At 51.5% G+C, this 18,613-nt stretch overlaps 1 protein-coding gene across 13 annotated transcripts in view; it reads right to left on the reverse strand.

Annotated features, from left to right (window-relative positions):
• The window catches only part of CTIF (cap binding complex dependent translation initiation factor), a 286,624-nt gene that overhangs the window by 86,895 nt on the left and 181,116 nt on the right, over nt 1-18,613 (reverse strand). For 9 of the 13 annotated variants that reach the window (XM_036078182.2, XM_078060363.1, XM_078060362.1 and 6 more), the window contains 3 exons: nt 3,767-4,250; nt 3,317-3,361; nt 609-908 (listed from right to left, as the gene is read on the reverse strand). In XM_036078182.2, coding sequence (XP_035934075.1) covers nt 609-908; nt 3,317-3,361; nt 3,767-4,250 — 829 coding nt within the window. Of the gene's footprint in view, nt 1-608; nt 909-3,316; nt 3,362-3,760; nt 4,251-18,613 lie in introns of all 13 variants that reach the window. The other 4 variants (XM_036078186.2, XM_036078188.2, XM_036078183.2 and 1 more) reach the window with 2 other exon arrangements.

The raw sequence follows: 18,613 nt of genomic DNA on the forward strand, positions 1-18,613 counted from the left end.
GGCACCCACGGAGGAAGAGATGAAAAGGATCGAGATTACGCTCTCAGGAGGGATTTTGAATGGGAAGGCACCGAGGAACAAGACAGTCTTGGATCTCCACACTTCCCCTCTGCCTTAAAGGTGGTCTCAGGAAGCCCAGTGTATGGGCAGCCAGACCAAACCTAAGCACCAGCTACACCACCTCCAGGGGCTGGGGGCGGGGGGTGGTCCGGGGCAGGAGGAAGAGGAGGAGGAAAGAGAAGTCCACACCAAGTTCGAGTCCGCTCGGACGCAGAGAGGTCAAAGCACAGAGACGGGTTAAGACCAGCGTCAGCATTCTTATCATGGAAGTAGAAAGAGGGAAAGGCTGATTCAACATGAAGCACCTATGCAAGTATATTGTCCATTGTAACCATGGAGTACTCACACAAACACATGCAAATCCGGACACTCATCCCTTGCCCCTCGGGTGCCTTTTTATTTTCTATAATTAATCGGGCAAGGGTGGGACTTGGGAAAAGTTCAACTGTGGTCAGAATCAGCAGCCTTCTCTCTAGTAATAACCCAGGGGCGGGCGCGGCGCAGCGGGGACGGGGGCAGGGGGCCCGCAGCTGCCGGTGTCCGGTTACCTGAAGCATGTTGAGAAGCAGGCTCCGGAACTTGGTCCCCTCCACCATGAAGAGTGCCATCTTGTCGCAGAGCTTGGCGGCCGTGAAGGCGAAGCTGCGGTCAGACACGGCCTTCTGGTAGATGGTCCGGACGATCTCTCCCAGCATCTCCTCGGAGTTGGTCGAGTTCTGGGCCTCCTCCATGAAGGTGGTGAGCTTGGCATCCACGTCGCTGCTGTTGTTCCGCATGCTGTTCAGGATCTCAATCAACTTGTCCATCTTATTCTGCTGAGGGTTGGTGGTCTCCACTGCCACTTCGTCCTGGGGGTGTGGGAGACAAACCGAGTCGCGCCTGAGTGGAGCCGAGGATACCCCTGGGGGTGACCAGGGGAGGGAGGGCTGCCGCCCCCAGAAAGGATCCAGCCCTACCTTCTTGAACCTGAGGTCTGGTCCCTCTGGGAATGCTGACCTCCACCAAGGACCCTCGGGCCCCAGAGTCCTCTGCTGACCTTTCTCTTGGCTCCTGTGACATCTGGGGCTGACCCTTCTTGCAAGCTCTAACTCTTACCCAGGACTCCATATATATTGGCTGTGTCTGTCTACTTGCCTATAAAATGTCTCAAGCTGGAAATGACTTAATGGGGCTTGTAAAAGATGAAAATTAGATAACAAACAAAATATTTTTTGCAGGAAGGAGGGAGGTATCCAAAATGCCTACCACCTTGGTTAAAGACGCCCATGGAATGGCTACCTTGTCTACCAGACTCTTGGTTCCTACAGCCCAAGGACACTTGTGTTCTCTGGGTAAATATGGCCCTGGTTTTGTGTCCTATGGAGATTGTGCTGGCCTTCTATAACAAATGCTATCTACCAAGGAATCCTGCCATGTGCCACTAAATCGATTGGCACTTCCTGGAAGGAAGTTTCAAACAACAAACTCAACACCCTTAAGAAGTTTCACTGCAGGTGGATCAGACCCGGGCTGGTGAAGGAAGAAAATGGCATCTGACAGTCTCAAAAGTATTTATTCAAAAGCAATGGATTGATGGCCAAGCATGTGATCACCCTAACTGCTGGGATGTAAGATTGGGGTGAAGGGCACGGTCAGAACATAAAGTGAGGTCCCACGCTTGCCCTTCTGTTCTCAACAAGGAGAGCTCTAGGCTGGGAGGCACAGACCAGGGTCCTAGAACCTGCTGTCTGCCTCTACTATTTGGCTATTGGCAGTGGTTTCACTCTCTGGGCCTCAGTTTACTCACCAGTAAGATGAGGAGGTTAGATGATGTATCGTTTCTCCTGAGGCCTGTTACTGCCTATGCCAATGTCCTCCTGGTTTAGGAATCCAGGGGGCCTCATCTAAGGGGGATCCTTGAAACCCATGTATAGGTGCTATGAGTCTACCCTTATTCTAGCCCCTCCTTGCCCACCCCACTGCCCAACTATCTGGGCCCCAGGGCAGAAGAGTGGTCTGTACATAAAATAACCACCACCCACAGGGGTCTTTACACATGTCATGACATTTAATCTTCACAGTCTGTCTGCAAGGTGGGTACAGATGAGTCAACTGGGGCTCAGAGAGGCTAGGTGACTTGCCCAAGGTCACGTAGCCAGTCAAAGGCAGAGTGAGCATCAGCTGGTCTGCTGGACTCTCAAGCCCATGTTGTTTCCACTCTAGGACACTGCAGCTACATTTAGTAGAACTGGAGGGAATGTAATGAATAACCCCCCCACCCTGGCCAGGCTGTAGGAATATGTCTTGGAAGGTCTTCAGGAGAAGACATACTGGTCACCAGCTGGGAACCACTTCCAGGCTCCCACCTTTGAGAAGCAGGGAAATGAACGGTGCTTTCCTCCTGGACCTCACAGCTGCTTGTCCCCTGGGGAGTGGTGGGGTGGGAACTCAGGGCTGCAAAGGATGCCAGGAACAGCATCTCAGCTTCAAGCGCTGGCTTGGGAAGAGGTCTGACCTGCCTCGTCCTGCCTGAGTGTGGACCTGGACCTGGCTTCTTCTTTTTTTTAAAGATTTTATTTATTTATTTGACAGAGAGAGAGCACAAGTAGGCAGGGTGGCAGATAGAGGGAGAGGGAGAAGCAGGCTCTCCACTGAGCAGGGAGCCCAATGCGGGGTTCCATCCCAGAACCCTGGGATCATGACCTGCGCTGAAGGCAGCTGCTTAACCAACTGAGCCACCCAGGCCCCCTGGACCTGGCTTCTTGGGCAAAAGGTGGAGGAGAGTAGGCGGTCGAGAGAGGCTGGGGAGAAGCCCACAGCTTCGAGCTGTGCAGAAGCCCCAGAAGGAGGACTCTGGGGAGGGCTGGGGGCAAATCGGCCTTTCTCAGGAACAGCTCCTTCCCAAGGTGACTTCTCCTGCATCTCTGGCAGGAAGGGGGCCTAGGGTGAGCACAGTAGACCTGAGGCTGCCAGTGACACAGCCCCAACCCTTCGCTAGAGGCTCAGGGACATGTCCTCCTGAATCAGCGAGCCAGGCTCTGGAAGCCAGGGCCAAGGGTAAAGTGAAGACAGAGAGGCTTGGGGCGGGAGGCAGGGGGCAACATTTAAGAAGGCCCTACTCTCAGGGCTGTGCCAATGCAGGGTTGGGACCTGTGGGATGCTGGCAGGGGGGAGGAAGGGAGGCCTCCTTAAATTTTGTCCCTTAGACCCTTCCCTGGCTGCTGATGAAGGAGGAGAATGGCCAAGCTGAGGCCTGCTCACACTCTGCCCAACTCACCTTTGCTCTCGACCCTGGTGGGGACCGCAGCTGGCCAGCACTTACCTGGGGGAGAAGCATCAGTCCTTCTCATCGCATCAGCTCTGAGTTCCCCCCAAATGCCCTTTAGCACTATCAGGGCAGTGTGTGACCACAGAGAAGGCTGGAGGGAAGAACCAGGCTTTCCCCATTCCCTTCCCACCCCCCTCGGCCACGTGCCGCTTCCTCCCCTTCCCTCTCAGGCTGGGGGCTGGTGCCCGGTGCCCCCGTGGGCCTCTCGGGGGACCAGAAGGCGAGGAGCTGAAATGTGCTGGAGGGGTTCATGCAGAGCTGGCCACGAGCCAGCCCTCTGGTGGCCAGGGGTCCCTAAGGCAGTGGCGGCCCCCTCAAACCCGTGCCCACCTACCAAAGTGCCTACCTCGCGCTGTCCTCCCTGGTGCAAGAGAACAACAAAAATTCAATTACCGGTACCTTTTCTTTCAGCCTTCGCCGCAGCCTGTCTTTGGAAGACTGGAGCAGGGTAATTTTGGGCCGCTCCCCGATGCGCTCGGGAATAATACTGTCTTTACGCTTTGTCTCAGCCTCTGGACCCCCCGGCTGCTGTGGGGGCAGCCTCTCAGAAGCCACAGGGGCTGGGGCATCAGGGCTGCGGGGGGGCTCGAGGCCGCTGTGCCCCGTGTCCCCCAGGGCGTCCTCAAGTTTGGCGCTCTCCATGGTCACGGTCTCTTTGGCATTGCGGTGGGTGCCTGCCTCCCCCTTGTCGCCTGGGGGGTGCTTCATGTTGTTGTGCCAGCGTCGGTTCTGGCTGTAGCCGTGATGGGTGGGCCTCCCTGAGGGGTGCGGCACCGAGCCCCCCGGGTAGGATTTCTGGTGGTCCCTGTTGTGTTTGGCACTGCCCGGCTGGTGGTCACCGTGCTGTTGGGGCTTGTTTCCTCCTGGAGGTCTCTGCTGCCGTCTGCAAACCAAAGGGGCAAGACACAGAGGGTCACCGGGAAGGCTGCTCAGGGTCCCTGTGCCAAACACCAGGACAGCAATTCACTGAGTTGTTCATTCATTCATTCAGTCATTCATGCTTCCTGAACACCTCCTCTGGGCCAGGCTCCGTGACGGGGCCTGCGGATACTGCAGAGCAGGAGACGACAGGTCCCTGTATTCCCGAGGGTTTAGGTCGGTCCTTGAGTTCAGGTATTATTTTATTCCCTTATTAGAATACACATCAGCACGTGTGGGGAACCAAATTCAAAGGAGGCGCCGGAGGAGACAGTGAATCCTCCTGACGACCATAGCCACCCAGCGGTCCTCTTGAAGCAACTGCTACCATTTTGGGAAGCTTCCAAACATATTCCATGCACGTTCCAGCAAAGACAAATACACAGACCTGCGTCTCGTAACAACTATCCCGTTTGTGGATTTTTACCATAATGGCTCTTGTAAAGTTATAGCATTTGTTAAACAACCTTTGTTTTTGTTTTTGTTTTTTTTGGTAGATTGACATTTCTATCCCCAAGCCCACTAACAAAATATGCAATGAGAAGTTGTTACGGGCTGAATTATGTGTCCCTCAGCCCCACATTTCACATGTGGAAGCCCCAATCCCTACTACCTCAGAATGTGACTGTATTTGAAGAGAGGGCCCTTAACGAGGGGATTCAGTTAATCCGTTAGGCCATTAGGGTGGGTCCCCATCCAATCTGACTGGTATCCTTATGACAAGAGGAAATCTAGACACAGAGAGACACCAGGGATGCAGGCACCCAGAAGAAAGACCGTGTGAGGAGATGGCAAGACAGCCATCTGCGAGGGGAGACGCCCCAGAAGAGGCTAATCCTGCAGACACCTTAACCTCGGATTTCCAGCCTCTAGAATTCTCAGAAGCTCAATTTCTGTTGTTGAGCCACCCTGTCTTTGGTTATGGGAGTCCGAGCTAACTAATACGAGAGTGACACGTGACTCACCGATTTACTGGACACGCTGTTTCTAAGGCAGAGAATATCACATGGAACAGACTTGAGGTGTGCACATGGGATGAACCCCAAACGTTTTGATTTGTGGACTGAAGGCAAGCGAGGGCATGGGAGGGGCATCCTGGGGACCCTCCAGTCTTGTCCACAAAGGCTGCTTCCATCTCTGGAAAACCTTTCGTGTCCAACCTCACAGTATTTTCCACAGCATGACTTTATATGAAGTGCAAATGGAGAACAAGATGACCAAGAGCCCCTCAAAAGTAGCAAAGTTGGTGAAGGAAGTTTGCAGAAAAAAGACTTTACCTTCTAAAGAATGACGCTTATACCCTCATCTGTGACCCATCTCTCTGGTGGGTAGAACAGACCTTCATTGCATTGCATTGCATTGCATTTTATGAACAAAAAACGTATTTATTGACTTTGAAACTATTACTTATATGAAGTCAGTTTCAATGTTCACTTGATAATTTTGTATCTGTGAATATTTGGAGGCATCTTAGGTTGAGGCTAAACATGTCACTTTCCCATTAAAATAAATGAAAACAATTTTTTTTTTCATTGAAAAGTTTTCCCTACTAGCAGGGTTTTCAAGGGGGAATTAAAGTTGTTAAGTGGGAGACAGGTGTGTCATCTTTTGTTTCCACACAAATGGTAACTAAAAACATTGTATATTAGAAGTAGAAATTAGTATGTTTCTGGAGGGAAATTTGAAGATTTGTTACAAGAGCCTCTAGAACATGTAAACCACTGGACCTTGTAATTCCACTTGTGGCAATTTATCCAAAGGAAATAATCAAAAGCCCTGCGTAGGGATGTAGGTACAAGGATGTTCATCATGGCAGTGTGTAACAGTGAGAAACTGAATGTGGAACATTAAGAACATGGTGTAAGACTTGACTCTGGTTGATGGAAGAAAGCACATGTTGTAGAATGTGTAGCATGGTGCTATTTTTTAAGGCAGATATTTATGTGCCTAGAAAAATCTGGAAGCAGACACCAAAATGCTAACAGTGGTTATCTCTGGGGGATGGGATGAGGATTCTTCTTTTCTTTTTTGTGTTTTCTAAATGAACATGAATGCCTTTTCCTTTTTCTCTTTTTTTTAGAGAGGGGAGGGGCAGAGGAAGAGGGAGCGAGAGAATCCCCAGCAGGCTCCAAGCCCAGCGCAGAGCCCCACGTGGGGCTCCATCTCACAAGCCTGAGATTGAAACCAGAGTCCAATGTTTAACCCACCGAGCCACTCAGGTGCCCCAGGGTAGTTGCTCATTTAGTTAAAACAAACAAACAAACAAACAAACAAAAAACCCCAAACTGTTGAACTCTTCCAGAGAGGCTGTACCATTTTACATTCCCACCAACACACAAGCTGTTTTCAGTAATCCCCCTCCTCGACCACATGGATTCTGAGAACACGCATGTTAGATATGATATTGTGGACTCCCAGGTCCCAGAAGCTCCTTCGCCTTTTTTTTTTTTTTCTCCCCCAGCCTATTTTCTCTGTGTGGCTCAGACTGGGTCATTTCTATTCTATCTTCCAGTACACCAGATCTTTCCCTTGTCCCTACATTCTGCTGTGGAGGCCATGCATTGAGTTTTTAATTTACGAAGTTTCATTTGGGTCTTTATCATGGCTTCTGTTTCTTTGCCAAGACCTAATTTTTCATTTGTTTCAAGTATGTTCCTAATTGTCCTTTGAAGCATTTTTATGCTGGCTGCTTGAAAATCTTTTGTTAGATAATTCTAACGTTTCTGTCATCTTGGTCTTGGCATCTAGTGTATTTTCTCATTCAGTTGAGATCTTTCTGGGTTTCAGTACGACTGGGAGATTTTCGGTTGAAATTTGGACATCTTGGGTATTACGTTATGTGAGTCTGGACTTCGTTAAGGTCAGAGTCCTAGCGCGGTTTTAGCGGGCTTCCTCTGACCTTGCTCCACTAGTGGAAAGGGCTGCTGGGCCTCGTTACTGCCAAGCGGGGAGTAGAGGTCGGGTTCCCTACTGGGCCTTCGCTGACACCCCAAGGGAGGTCCTCTTTACTGCTGAGCAGGGGTGGGAGTTCTGGCTCCCCACACTGATGCCTCCCTGGCTAGGAGAAGGGTACACACTGTTATTCCCCATTGACACAGAGGGAGGGGTCCGCCATGCCCCACGGCGGGGGACGAGTCTCAAGTCCTCACTCAGCCTTTCTGACACCACCCTGGTGGAGCATTTGGGAGCCTCCTCACAGCCCGGTGAGTGTCAACTCTTGGCTCTTTCCTCGGCCTTTGCTTGTGTGAGTCAGGGCGGAGCCTGTTTTTTTTTCTGGGGGTTTTTCTAGAGTTGAGTGTTACCATCCAAGAGTTTTCTGCCTTGCGAGGCTGCCCCTTTCCTGGTCCTCTGGCAAGAGAGGGCAGGTTTTTGTTGGGGCTTCTTGGTCTGCCTGTGCCTACTGGTGTTTCTGGGTTGTCGGCTTGTTTGGCTCTAAGTCTGGGATCTGTGAGGCCAGAAGAAATCGAGCAAGTTACTACTCTATCATTCCTTGGGCACCATGGTCCCCAGCCGGTCTGCCTTCTCTCCAACCTTTCAGAGTCCTCTTATGTTTGTTTTTATATAGAATGTTCAGGGTTTTTAGTTGTCTGAATTTATTTTAATAATTTAAGAGTCATTATAGAAACATCTATGGAAGCCTGGTACATGGCATGGAGTCTGGCTGCCTGGGTGTTCCCTGGGCCCTTCTCATGAGGCCTGCATGGTATTTTCCATCCTTAATGTCCAGGTTCAATCTCATTGGGTCTGAAGCACATCCCTGGTGCAAAGAACTGCACTGCCCTGATCCTTGGGTGGAAGAGGCAGCCCCTCCGTCTCACACCCCTCACCTCCGCCAGCATGCCTACAACTCTCAGTTTATTCCCCAGTGGACTCATTCTAAAAACAGGGGTCAGCGAGGCACCAATGCTTTAGGTTCTGGAAGACGGTCAGTTTGCATCCACCGAGGGGCAGGGCTCATGAGCACAGGCTCCCAGGCAAGTGCTGGGCCCTGTCTGCAAAGTAAGTCACTGGGTCAGCTTCTTTCCAGGATCACCAACTGGCCTTCAGACTGCCCAGACCTAAACCCAGATGCCTGAGCCACAGGTCGGCTCGGAAGCCGGTGGCCCTCACCTGAGAGGCACAGACCAGCCTCCATCAGGAGAGCCGGGACCTGGGAGCTGGAGGAATTCCATGGCCCTCCCACTCCTCAGGGTGCCACACGCCTGTGACATTTTGTGAATTCTCCCTGCTTTTATTTTTCAATGACTTTTAAGTAATTTGCCCTCTCTCCTTCCACTCTCTTTGTTCTTGGAGTATGAGTAATTTTTAAGCCCAGAGAAGAACCTTGGAAATTCCCTGGCAGATAATGCTTGATTCTCACGACTTTTCCCATCCTTATTTAGAAAATTTGTGGTGAATGCAGCTATGGCCCAAGGAATGCCCCCAAACGATGGCTGACCAAGTCCTTCCCTGCATTTGTCTTGAAACTGTCTGGCTTCCCACTTGCCATATCAGGGATTTCCCTGTCTCTGCCCAACATCCTCCCTCCTTCCCCCACAAAACAAAACAAAACAAAACAAAACAAAACAAAACAAAACTCCTCTCCACCTGGAGGAGGAAGGAGGTAATTTTGACATGGCTGGTGGTCAAGGGCTCAGAAAGAAAGCAGCTAGGTCTTGCAGACATTCTGCTGTTCTTGCTGGAAATTTTGGGGGGCCTGGAACTCCAAGTCATCCTAGTTTGCAAGACCTTGGAGCCAGCCAGTTCTGTCCATCCAGCAATGACCAGGAATGTCCAGGTTGCTGGGCATTTAGTGGGTGTTCTCAGACCCATTCTGCCTGGGTGGCAGCTCCTTTGCACCCAAGGATTGCTGTCTGTAGGCAGGAGGGGAGGCCTGGGAGTCCACCCTTATGGGCCCCCTCCTACCTGGGCAGGCAAGACAATGGAGTCAAAAAGAAGAGGGCTGATAGGGGGCTGGACGGCCAATGATACTGGCTGGGTGGGCCCTTGGGCGAGGGGGGGCACAGAAGAGCCAGATACCATTGGAGGCAGTGGGCATGAAGCCTTTTTCTTTCCCTTTTCCTCCTTCTTATTCAAGGCTCTGATTAGTTCTTAGGGCCACTGATTGCTTGGGACTGGTCTCTGTGTGCAGGCTGGTCAAGAAGTTTTCTTCCCACTTTACAGATAAGTCAACTGAGGCTCGGTGAGGTGAAGTCCCACACACCCTCCGGAGTGTGCCCAGCCTGTCAGCTAGTCCCAGCACCCAGTGCCCACCTCCAGTCTGTCTCCCCTCTGCCCTCAGATCCAGCCATTCAGGAGAGAAGGGCCGAGTTCCCACTGAGATCTATTGCGGCGATGGCCACACAAGGTCCACGGCCTGAGTGTGGGAAATGGCTGAGAGAGCCCTAGCCACTGGAGCAGACTGGGGGCCGGGCCTCAGTCCCCAGCAATGGAGACCCAGGCTTCCCTGCTCTGGCCATTCACAAATATTTGTCAGTAGTCGCTGGCTGAGCTGGCCAAAACCAGCTCCTCTCTCTCCCCTGCGTTTGTTGGCCCTGGGTTTCGTCCATACCTCCCGGGAGGGGCCAGCTGGCTGCTCACCACGAAACCTGTGGGTTTAGGTTTGGCCTGGCTGCAGATGAGCTCCTTTTGCTCCCTGTGGCCAGCCAAGGAAGCCCTTGGTCTCAGATACATGGACGTGGGGGTCCAGGTTTTGGAAACATAGCAGACATGCAGTTTTGCAGCCTCGTGAGCAAAAAAAGGGCAAAAATCCATCTCCCCGTCTACTCATTATGCTCTAATCTCTCTGGGGAAGTCTTCTCTGGTGGTGGTGGTTGAGGGGAGAGGAATGGCTCAGGAGATAGGATTAATATTCCATTTGTGCCATTGGCAACACCTGCTGTTAGGGAAATGCTTTTTTTGGGGGTGGGGAGAACGGACATTGTCAGTATGCTTTTTCCATCACTCATTTAGTTTATTCTTCCTTCTTTGGGTTCTGAAATCAGATGTCTTGTTTCACTCTAAGACTGCGCTCTTTTATTAAAAAAAAAAAAAAAAAAGGAAAAAGTTCCCCACACCACAGCTGCATTTTGGGAGGTGGGTGTAGGGAGAATAACTTCAGATTTTGTTTTAAAAAATGATTCTAACAGCGGTCCAAATGCAGACAAACGTCTCTCTGTTCATTTTTTATTTCATAATTGTTCCCAACTAGATATTCCGAGGGCCACTGACTTATTATGGTTCTCTCAATGTCGGACACTTTACCACATAATTTGTAGGTCTGCTTAAAAATTTCTGAAAGCAAAATTCCTAGGGCAAGTGGTTTTAAAACTATGCACGGACTCATATTTCTTGCCTTCAGGAAAAGTGATGACTGTTTATTACTAGCTTAGGCGCCTCTATTCCTGCCCACCTACACACGCCCTGCACGGGGTCCCACCTTCCGCACCCCAGCCGCGGGGGTCACGCGAGAGCCGGACTGCGCAGGCGCAGGGCTCCTCTGCAGCTCTGGGGCCGCTTAGCTTAGCGCAGGCATGCAGGGCCTGGGAACGAGGGTCACGGCCACACACACACACACACACACACACACATGCCTGCCCCCGTCTGCAGAAAGACTGGGATGCTTCACAAGGGAGAGTGTAGGGTTCAGGGAGCCAACGGAGGGAATCACGCCATTGGCTTAACAAAGGGACCAGAATCATGGCGGCCTGTGTTAACTGAGCACCTACTGTGCGCTCGGGGCCGGATGAGGTAATGGAAATCCACTGGGTCTGTTCCGCAGGACACCCCTCAGCAGGCCTGTCTGGGAGACTGCAACCAGCCCAGAGCTGGCTCGGCCACTTCAGGTGTATGGCTCTGCATCTGTTCCCAGTTGTGTCGGCCCCCAGCTCAGGGGTGGCTGTGAGGATTACGGAGTGACAGCACGATAGTCTCACAGATGACTAAGCCACGGTTCGGAGAGGTTGCCTTTTCCCCTTGGGTTGCCCAAGGAGTTGGTGACGAAGCCTGGCAGGAGCTCCAATCTGTGTTTCCGTGCTAAGGCGCTGCCTGAAACGCTCTATGACTGGATTTTGTAGTTACTTGTCTAGGGTCTTACTGCTCTCTGGAGAACTGGGGCACCACCACAGCTCCGACAACCGGACCCCCCGGGAACCCCATCGACAGCACGGCGGTGATGGCAGCACGCTGTTGGCTGGCTTTCTGAGTGCCTGGCCTGCTCCCCACAGTGGGTGCCCCTGATGGTCCCTCAAGGAGAGAGCCTGCGTGCTTCCGGAACATGCCTGCTGCCTTGGACAAGCTCCAGGTTCTTCCACTCCAACAGGCTCTGGGACTCTTATGCTCAGAGCTGGGAAGAAAATAATTCAAGACTGCCAGTCAAGGCAAAGGTATTCCACTGCATGGATCGAAAGCTTTGGAAACCAGATGTTTACCTGGCCAAAGGGATGCTCTGGAATGGAAATGAGAGGGTCTGACTGGTACCTCTGCCCCCGGAAGGCAGAGAAGAGACTTTTCCAATTATAGAATGCATGAGCAAACAGATGATGAGAGGGAAGACTGCTTCATTTATTGCTTCATTAATGAAGCATGTGAGATTCTGCTCTGCCTGGAGGTTAATTGGAGGTGTCAATGGGCTTGCTCAAGACCACAGAGCTCCTGGAACACTCTGAGGGGAGCTGGGGCTGTGGGTGACAAAAGCTGTTCAGCTGTCCCTCAGGAGTGTCTCACTACCTCTCCTAATCCCATCTGGGCTCCAAGGCCCAGATCTGCCCAGCAGCCTTCCCCAGCTCCCTGGAGGCCCCTTCCCCCTTCCTTCAGACTCCTGATGTGATTACAGCCTGACTTCCCAGTCTATGCCTCATGCATTCTTCTTGTATGGCCTTAATTGCATCTACTTCCTTTGGATGGGGCAGAACATTCTCTCTACCTCCCTCGGGGTCTGGCTGGGAGCTGGACCTTCATCCATGCCTCCAGTGAGCCCCACAATGTACCAGGCCCTGGGGACACAGTGATGACCCTGACATAGGGCAATGCCCTCATGGAGCTTAGGATCCATTTGGAGAGACAGACACGAATCCATTAATTATAGAAACAGGTTATCTGGTGACAATCAGGGACAAGAGTCATGAAGGAAAGGAAGCAGAGAATAGCCCAGGGATCTGTGACAGCCTGGTCCTGGAGGCAGGACAGACCTCATACTTTGTGGGACCCAGTGCAAAATGACAATGTGGGCCTCTTGTTCAAAAACCAGTGAGAATTTCAAGATGGCACTGGCAGAACACTGAACCCAGAGCGGCCCTCCTGAGCCCTGCCCAGAGTGGCCCTGAAGGACAGGACTGGAAGGGAGATAACAAGGACACAGCGTGACAGTAAGCACAACATGCTAACACATGCGAGGCATGGACCATGTGCCAGGCACGGCTTTCTCCTCACCCTAACAGGGAGGGACTATTGGCAACCCCGTTTTACAGAGAGGTCATGAGGCACAAAGGCGGCCAGTACTTGTTGAAGGCCACACAGCTTGCAGGAGGTAGAGCTTGGGTTTAAATTTGGGTAGTCTGACCTTAGAATGCGTGCCCTCAACCACCATGCTCTCTTGCCTCATGGTTTTGAGGCCTGTCAGAGGGTCCGAAGGGCCTGGGGCTGCTGGCATCACTGCTGAGCCACTGAAATCCAAATCCAAATCCAAATCCAGAGGCTCTCAGGCGTTGGCCAAAGCCAGAGGGGGAAGGGACTGTGGGCTGGTGGCGCGTGGCGGAAGCAGGGCTAGATATGCAGAAGCAAGGGCCAAAGGCTGAGCCTGGGGCCACTGGGAACAGGGAAGCTGAGGCCCGTGGGAGGGGAAGGGGAAAGCCTGGGAGGGCTCTGGACAGAGCCCCAAGTCGAGGTTTGGAAATCCGGCTTCCAGCCTTGGCTCCAGTGAGTCTGGGGAAAACCACAGAAGCCACGTGTGGCCCTTGGCTTTCCATCTGTGCTGGGAACTATCCTTTCCCCGCCAGTCTGCTAGCTCCCGTGGCTGGGGCCTGTGGGGCAGGGCTGGGAGGTGGGGTTTTCAGGATGGCCCTCCGGCTTCACTGCCGAACCCTAGGGGAAGGGAAAGAGGAGCTGCAGGCTCCTGCCACCTTCCTCCATCTTGGGGCAGCACAGAAAGCCATGGAGAAATGGGGTATTTCTTTGGGGTATTAGTGGGGGGTCCCCAAGTCTCACTCAACTGCTCAGGCATTTCTGAGGTCCTCCTCCCAATAGCCCTGGTAATGCAGGGCTCCTGGCCAGCCTTGCAGTGCCGGGCAGCTTTGGCAATCCAGCTGAGTCCTTGTGTCTCAGTATTCCCACCTGCAGAATGGGAATACTAAAACCCCACTCAAGGTGTACCCTTAGGTGAGTTCCCCCCTTCCCTGCGTTCCTGCCTGGGTCACCAGGCTGGTCAGAAATTACAATACTATCAAGGCCAGGAGAGCATTTGGGGAACAAAGGCACATTATACATACGAGGTATTATTTTTGTTCCAGTGTGAATCAGGCATTCCAAGAATCCTTGGCCTCATGCGTTCTTAGGCAGCGTGATGTCATGGGACGAGCGCGCGGCCGCCTTGGCGGAGTGTTTCCAGGAGAAGGCCCTTGCCCTTCTGTCCGGCCTGGCCAAGCCCCACAGGCGCTCAGGTCCGGCTGCGGACCCTCAGTGCGGCCTGCTGGCTAGGCAGGGCATCCACTGAGCTGCGTGTCTGCACCGGGCGCTCAATAAGAGGCTGGCAGACATCAGCCATGAACGCTGGTCAAGTCTTAGCTGGGATGTTTGATTTTCCAGCTCTAAGGACCTGTGGCTAAACTGGCCCAGTCACGTGACTCAACACCAGGAAGCAAAATCTGGCTCTGGCCACCTTTTTGGAGGCTCGAGAGTCTGCCGGCCCCACTCACTTTTCCTAAAGAACAGGGGAGGTCCAGCTATGGGTGTGAACTTGCACCACCGTGCACCTTCATCCACAGGCCCTCACTGCCTGCAACACGGAAGGTGCTCAACCCAAACTCCCAGGGCATTTTCCAAGAAGCAACATACGGCTGTATTTCAAAGTATGGACGTAGGAGCAAGAACCCCAGAGTTCAGATCTTGGCTCTGTACTTCCAGCTGTGCAACACTGGGCAAGTACTTTAACCCCTCTGGGCCTTAGCTTCTTCATCTTTAAAATGGGGACAGAGTACCCCCATCTCCTGGGGTTCCTGGAGTCCTGAAGGAGCCGAGGTGTTATACTAGTGTTTGCTTGTAATGATAATATATTGTGGGTTTTCCAAGCAATACAGCATGAATCCATTAGATATTCAGAGGAAGCGATGACTAGGAGCACACCCATAGTACAGGCAGGAAAGCTGAAGCCATGGGGAAAACAGGCTGCTTCAAGTGTTAAGAATCAAGGAAGAAACCCCAAGATGTCCAGCTTCTGGCTTTTGCTCTAATTCTAGCCTCTAAGGGCTGCGTCCTGGATTTGATTTCTCAGGATGGAATTCTTCATCACCAAATACTCACACTGTCTTCCCAAGAGAAACACTACCCAAGGGGACCCCACAGGCTTGGGGGCCACCTCCAATGACTCGTTTACTCCCTGGCTAACGCCTGGCCATCAGCGTCCACCACAGCTGGCCAGTGGGCCTCAGCTGGCCCCGCGTAGCCTCGCTTACCCCATGTGCTGACTTCAGAGCACACTCAGGAAAGAGCCCTCTTTCAGGGCCACTTCACCATCTCCACGAGGGCTGTGGAATAGCCCTCAAACGGCAACAGGTAGGATAGAGGAAGAGGAGGGAGAGAGAGAGTCTCCTAAGAGTTTTTAAATCCCGGGTGTGACCAACCTCTGAGCCCTTCTGAACCATGGGGAAGAAAGCCCAGAGACATAGCCTGAGTGCACCGAATGGAGAAACTTCCTCACAGAGAGAGCTGTCCCCCCAGTTAAGGGGGTTGCCTGGGAATTTAGTGAGCTCCCTGTCACAAGAATCACTGACCAACAGCTATGGAGACCTCTTCTCCCTAACCTGCCCATTCTGCACTTAGTACCTCCTCCAGGAAGCCCTCCTGGGTCCCAGCAGTCATCCCAGGAGTCCTCACTTGGAGAGGCAGCATGATGCAGTGACAACTTGAGAATAGGACACACTGGGTTTACCCTGATTTTGCCCACACATCTAGCCAGGTGGTCTCGGACAAGTTGCCTACCCTCTCTGCCCCTCAGTTGTTGTATCAGTCAAGTGGGCCTCCTGACTGGAAAACAGGAGAGAGGCTGAGCTGAAAGGGATGACTGCAGGGCTGGGCGATAAACCTTGCCCGTTCTCCCTCTGCCTCAGCCAGCCCCGGGAGGGGACCCCAGGTCTTCTCGGCCAGCCCTGGGGGCTCTGGGGAAGGTGAAGGAAGATGGCTCCCGTATGGGAAGCAGGGCTGCTCAGGGCAGTCGGGGAGCCGATTTGGCTTTGTGTGGCTGCTGAGTCCCGCTGCGCTTGCAGGCTCTCCCGGGAAACACTACCGGCTGCCCCCCCGCCTCTCTCCATCAGCCACATATCTCGGCCACCCTCCTGGGATACCCTCCTCCCTCACAGTTCATTACTGGCAGGTCTGCTCCATCCCGGAAGGGCTGTTTTTCCCTCCTGGAAGGAGAGGGAATGTGACAGGGAGTTAGCTGGAGTAGGGCCTCCCTCTGGCCCCATTTTGCAGCCAGGGCTGGAGGAACTGACAAGTCCACGGCCAGACGTGATGGCAGAAGCAGAGCCACTCAACAGCTTCACACGCTTCACGGTCCCCAACCCCCACCCAGCCGTGCCGGGGCACAGCTGCACAGCAGATGGGTTCTGGGGCTAGAATGTTCCAGAGCACAAGGTATTGGTAGCAGGGTGCACACGGCCTTCCCATTAAACACCTATCTGTCAGCACTCGGTGCACATACTCAGGGACACTCAGACTTACTCTCCCTAGCTCCCAAATGGGGGATCTTGAGGCTTAGCGTAGTGAGTTTAAAATCAATCAGAGACTCTCTCCGACAGCAGAAAGACAACCAGTGAGATGAGAAGGAATGATGGAATTAGGAAATCATTTGGCAAACATCACAATAATAATTGTTTCGGGCAAGAATCATCACTGGAGGCCAGTGGGTGAAAGTTTGAGGAAAAACAGAATATTGGAACAGTCTCAAAGTATCTCCCCACAAGCTACTTCTTAATTACAAAGGGAAAACTCGTAACTTTATAGTGGAGAAACTTGGCAGACACCGCCTTTAACCAAGGAATCAAAGTTAACACCACGAGTCACGGGACGACAGGGCAGCCCGAGTCCCCCGGTCCCATGCCCTGAGAAGGACACGCCATCACTCATGTGCCTGGAACCTGAGGGAATACCAGAGAAATCCCAAATGAGGGACCTTCTACAAAAATAACTGGTCATTCTTTAAAAAAAAAAGTCAATGTCATGAAACACAAAGACTTGGGAACTGTCCCCAGATTAAAAAAAAAAACAAAAAACTAAAGAGACGTGACGATTGAACATAGCCCAGGATCTAGGTTCACTGGAGAAAAACAAGCAAGGGCTGTGGATAATAGCATCAGGTCTATGCTGGTTTCCTGATCCTGATTATTGTACTGTGGCGATGGCAAAAAATGTCTTCATAAAGAAACACCCTGTGAAGTACTTAGCAGTAAAAAGGCATCATTTTGGCAACTTTCTCTCAAACAGGTCAGAAAAAAAAAGTATACCAGGGGAAGAAAGATAAAGCAAATATGTTAAAATGTTAATATCGGGGCAAATAATCCATGACAATTCTTTGTACGATTCTTGCCACTGTTCTGAGTCTGAAATTTTGTCAAAACAGAAGTTTTAAACACATGAGTAGGATTCAGTTGGAAGGGAAGACGTGGAGAGGGCATTCTAGAACAAACAGGAGACTCATCAAACACAAGGTGGCATTTTTTCTTCAGTCAGTTTCATATGTAACAACCCCGGAAGTAACAAATAAAACACAGTGAAACTGACCACAGAGAATCGCAAGAGCAGCAGGTAAAACTGCAGAGCCCCCTCCTCACACAGGGATGGTGGCACTGGAGGTGAACACAGAGCTCGTTGCGCATTTGTGTCCTTGAGACCCACAGAAGTCCTTAATGGAAGTCAAGTGTCTGGGCAGAGTCTGAAGGGCAGCCAAACTCCCATATCCTGGGGGACATGGGCCTGCAAGGATCCTGTGCACCATCATAAACTAGTTCCTTTGCCCTTTTGGATAAAGCAAGACTCTGTTCCCCGGGATGGGCCTGTATGTCACCCGCCAGGAGACCTAGTCCCTCAATGAGTGGGAAAAAGGATGTATTTCTATTCTTCTTATTTTTATACCTGTGGAAACTGAGGCAGGTTAGTGGGCTGGCTGCAGCCTCGCTCAGCTTTTTAGCTTTGAGAACTGCTCTCATGGTGATACATCACCTTGCAAACATCCCTAGCAGCTTAAAGAATATTTTGTTATTTTTGACAATATACAATAAAAAAGTTATTTTACGTAAAACATGTTTTTTTTTTTTTAAGATTTATTTATTTATTTGAGAGAGACAGTGAGTGAGCACACGCGGGCGAGAGCACAGTGGGAGAGGCAGAGGGAGAGGGAGAGAGAACCTCAAGCAGACTCTGCACTGAGTGCTGAGCCCGACTTGGGACTCGATCTCACAACCCCGAGATCACAACCTGAGTTGAAACCAAGAGTTGGTCACTCAACCAACGGTGCCACCCAGGCGCCCCTAAAACATGGTTTTTATATTGATATGTTATTGGGAGTAAATTATAAGGTTCATGTTTAATATGATCTTTAAGAGCATCCACGAATAAAGACAAAATTTGACCTTCCCCCACTTATCAAGTGATGCCCTCCTTCTCCGTTTATTTCTACAAGTGAGTTATGAAAGCAAAAGCATGATTTTCTACAGAGAAGTTTCAAAATGCCATACTACCATTACATTGTGGCTTTGGCACCAGATACACGTTAACATGTAGGCTAATCTTTGACTATATAAGGCAGAAAAAGAAACAAAAGGCGAAAACTGATCTCGTGGCCCATTGTTTGGAATTCTTGAATTTTATGTTTGTTTGTTTAAAATAAAAATCACCTGGTTACAGGACGCCTAGGTGACTCAGTCGGTTAAGCATCTGCCTTCAGCTCAGGTTGTGATTCCAGGGTCCTGGGATCGAGTCCTGCATCGGGCTTCCTGCTCAGTGGGAGCCCGCTTCGCCCTCTGCCTACCACTCCCCCATGCTTGTGCTCTCTTGCTCTCTCTCTGACAAATAAATAAAATCTTAAAAAAAAAAAAATCACCTGGTTTGTTTTTGTAATTTTCTTGCTTTTTTCTAAAT

This window comes from Halichoerus grypus, chromosome 13, assembly GCF_964656455.1.
Source record: "Halichoerus grypus chromosome 13, mHalGry1.hap1.1, whole genome shotgun sequence".
Taxonomy (NCBI): domain Eukaryota; kingdom Metazoa; phylum Chordata; class Mammalia; order Carnivora; family Phocidae; genus Halichoerus; species Halichoerus grypus.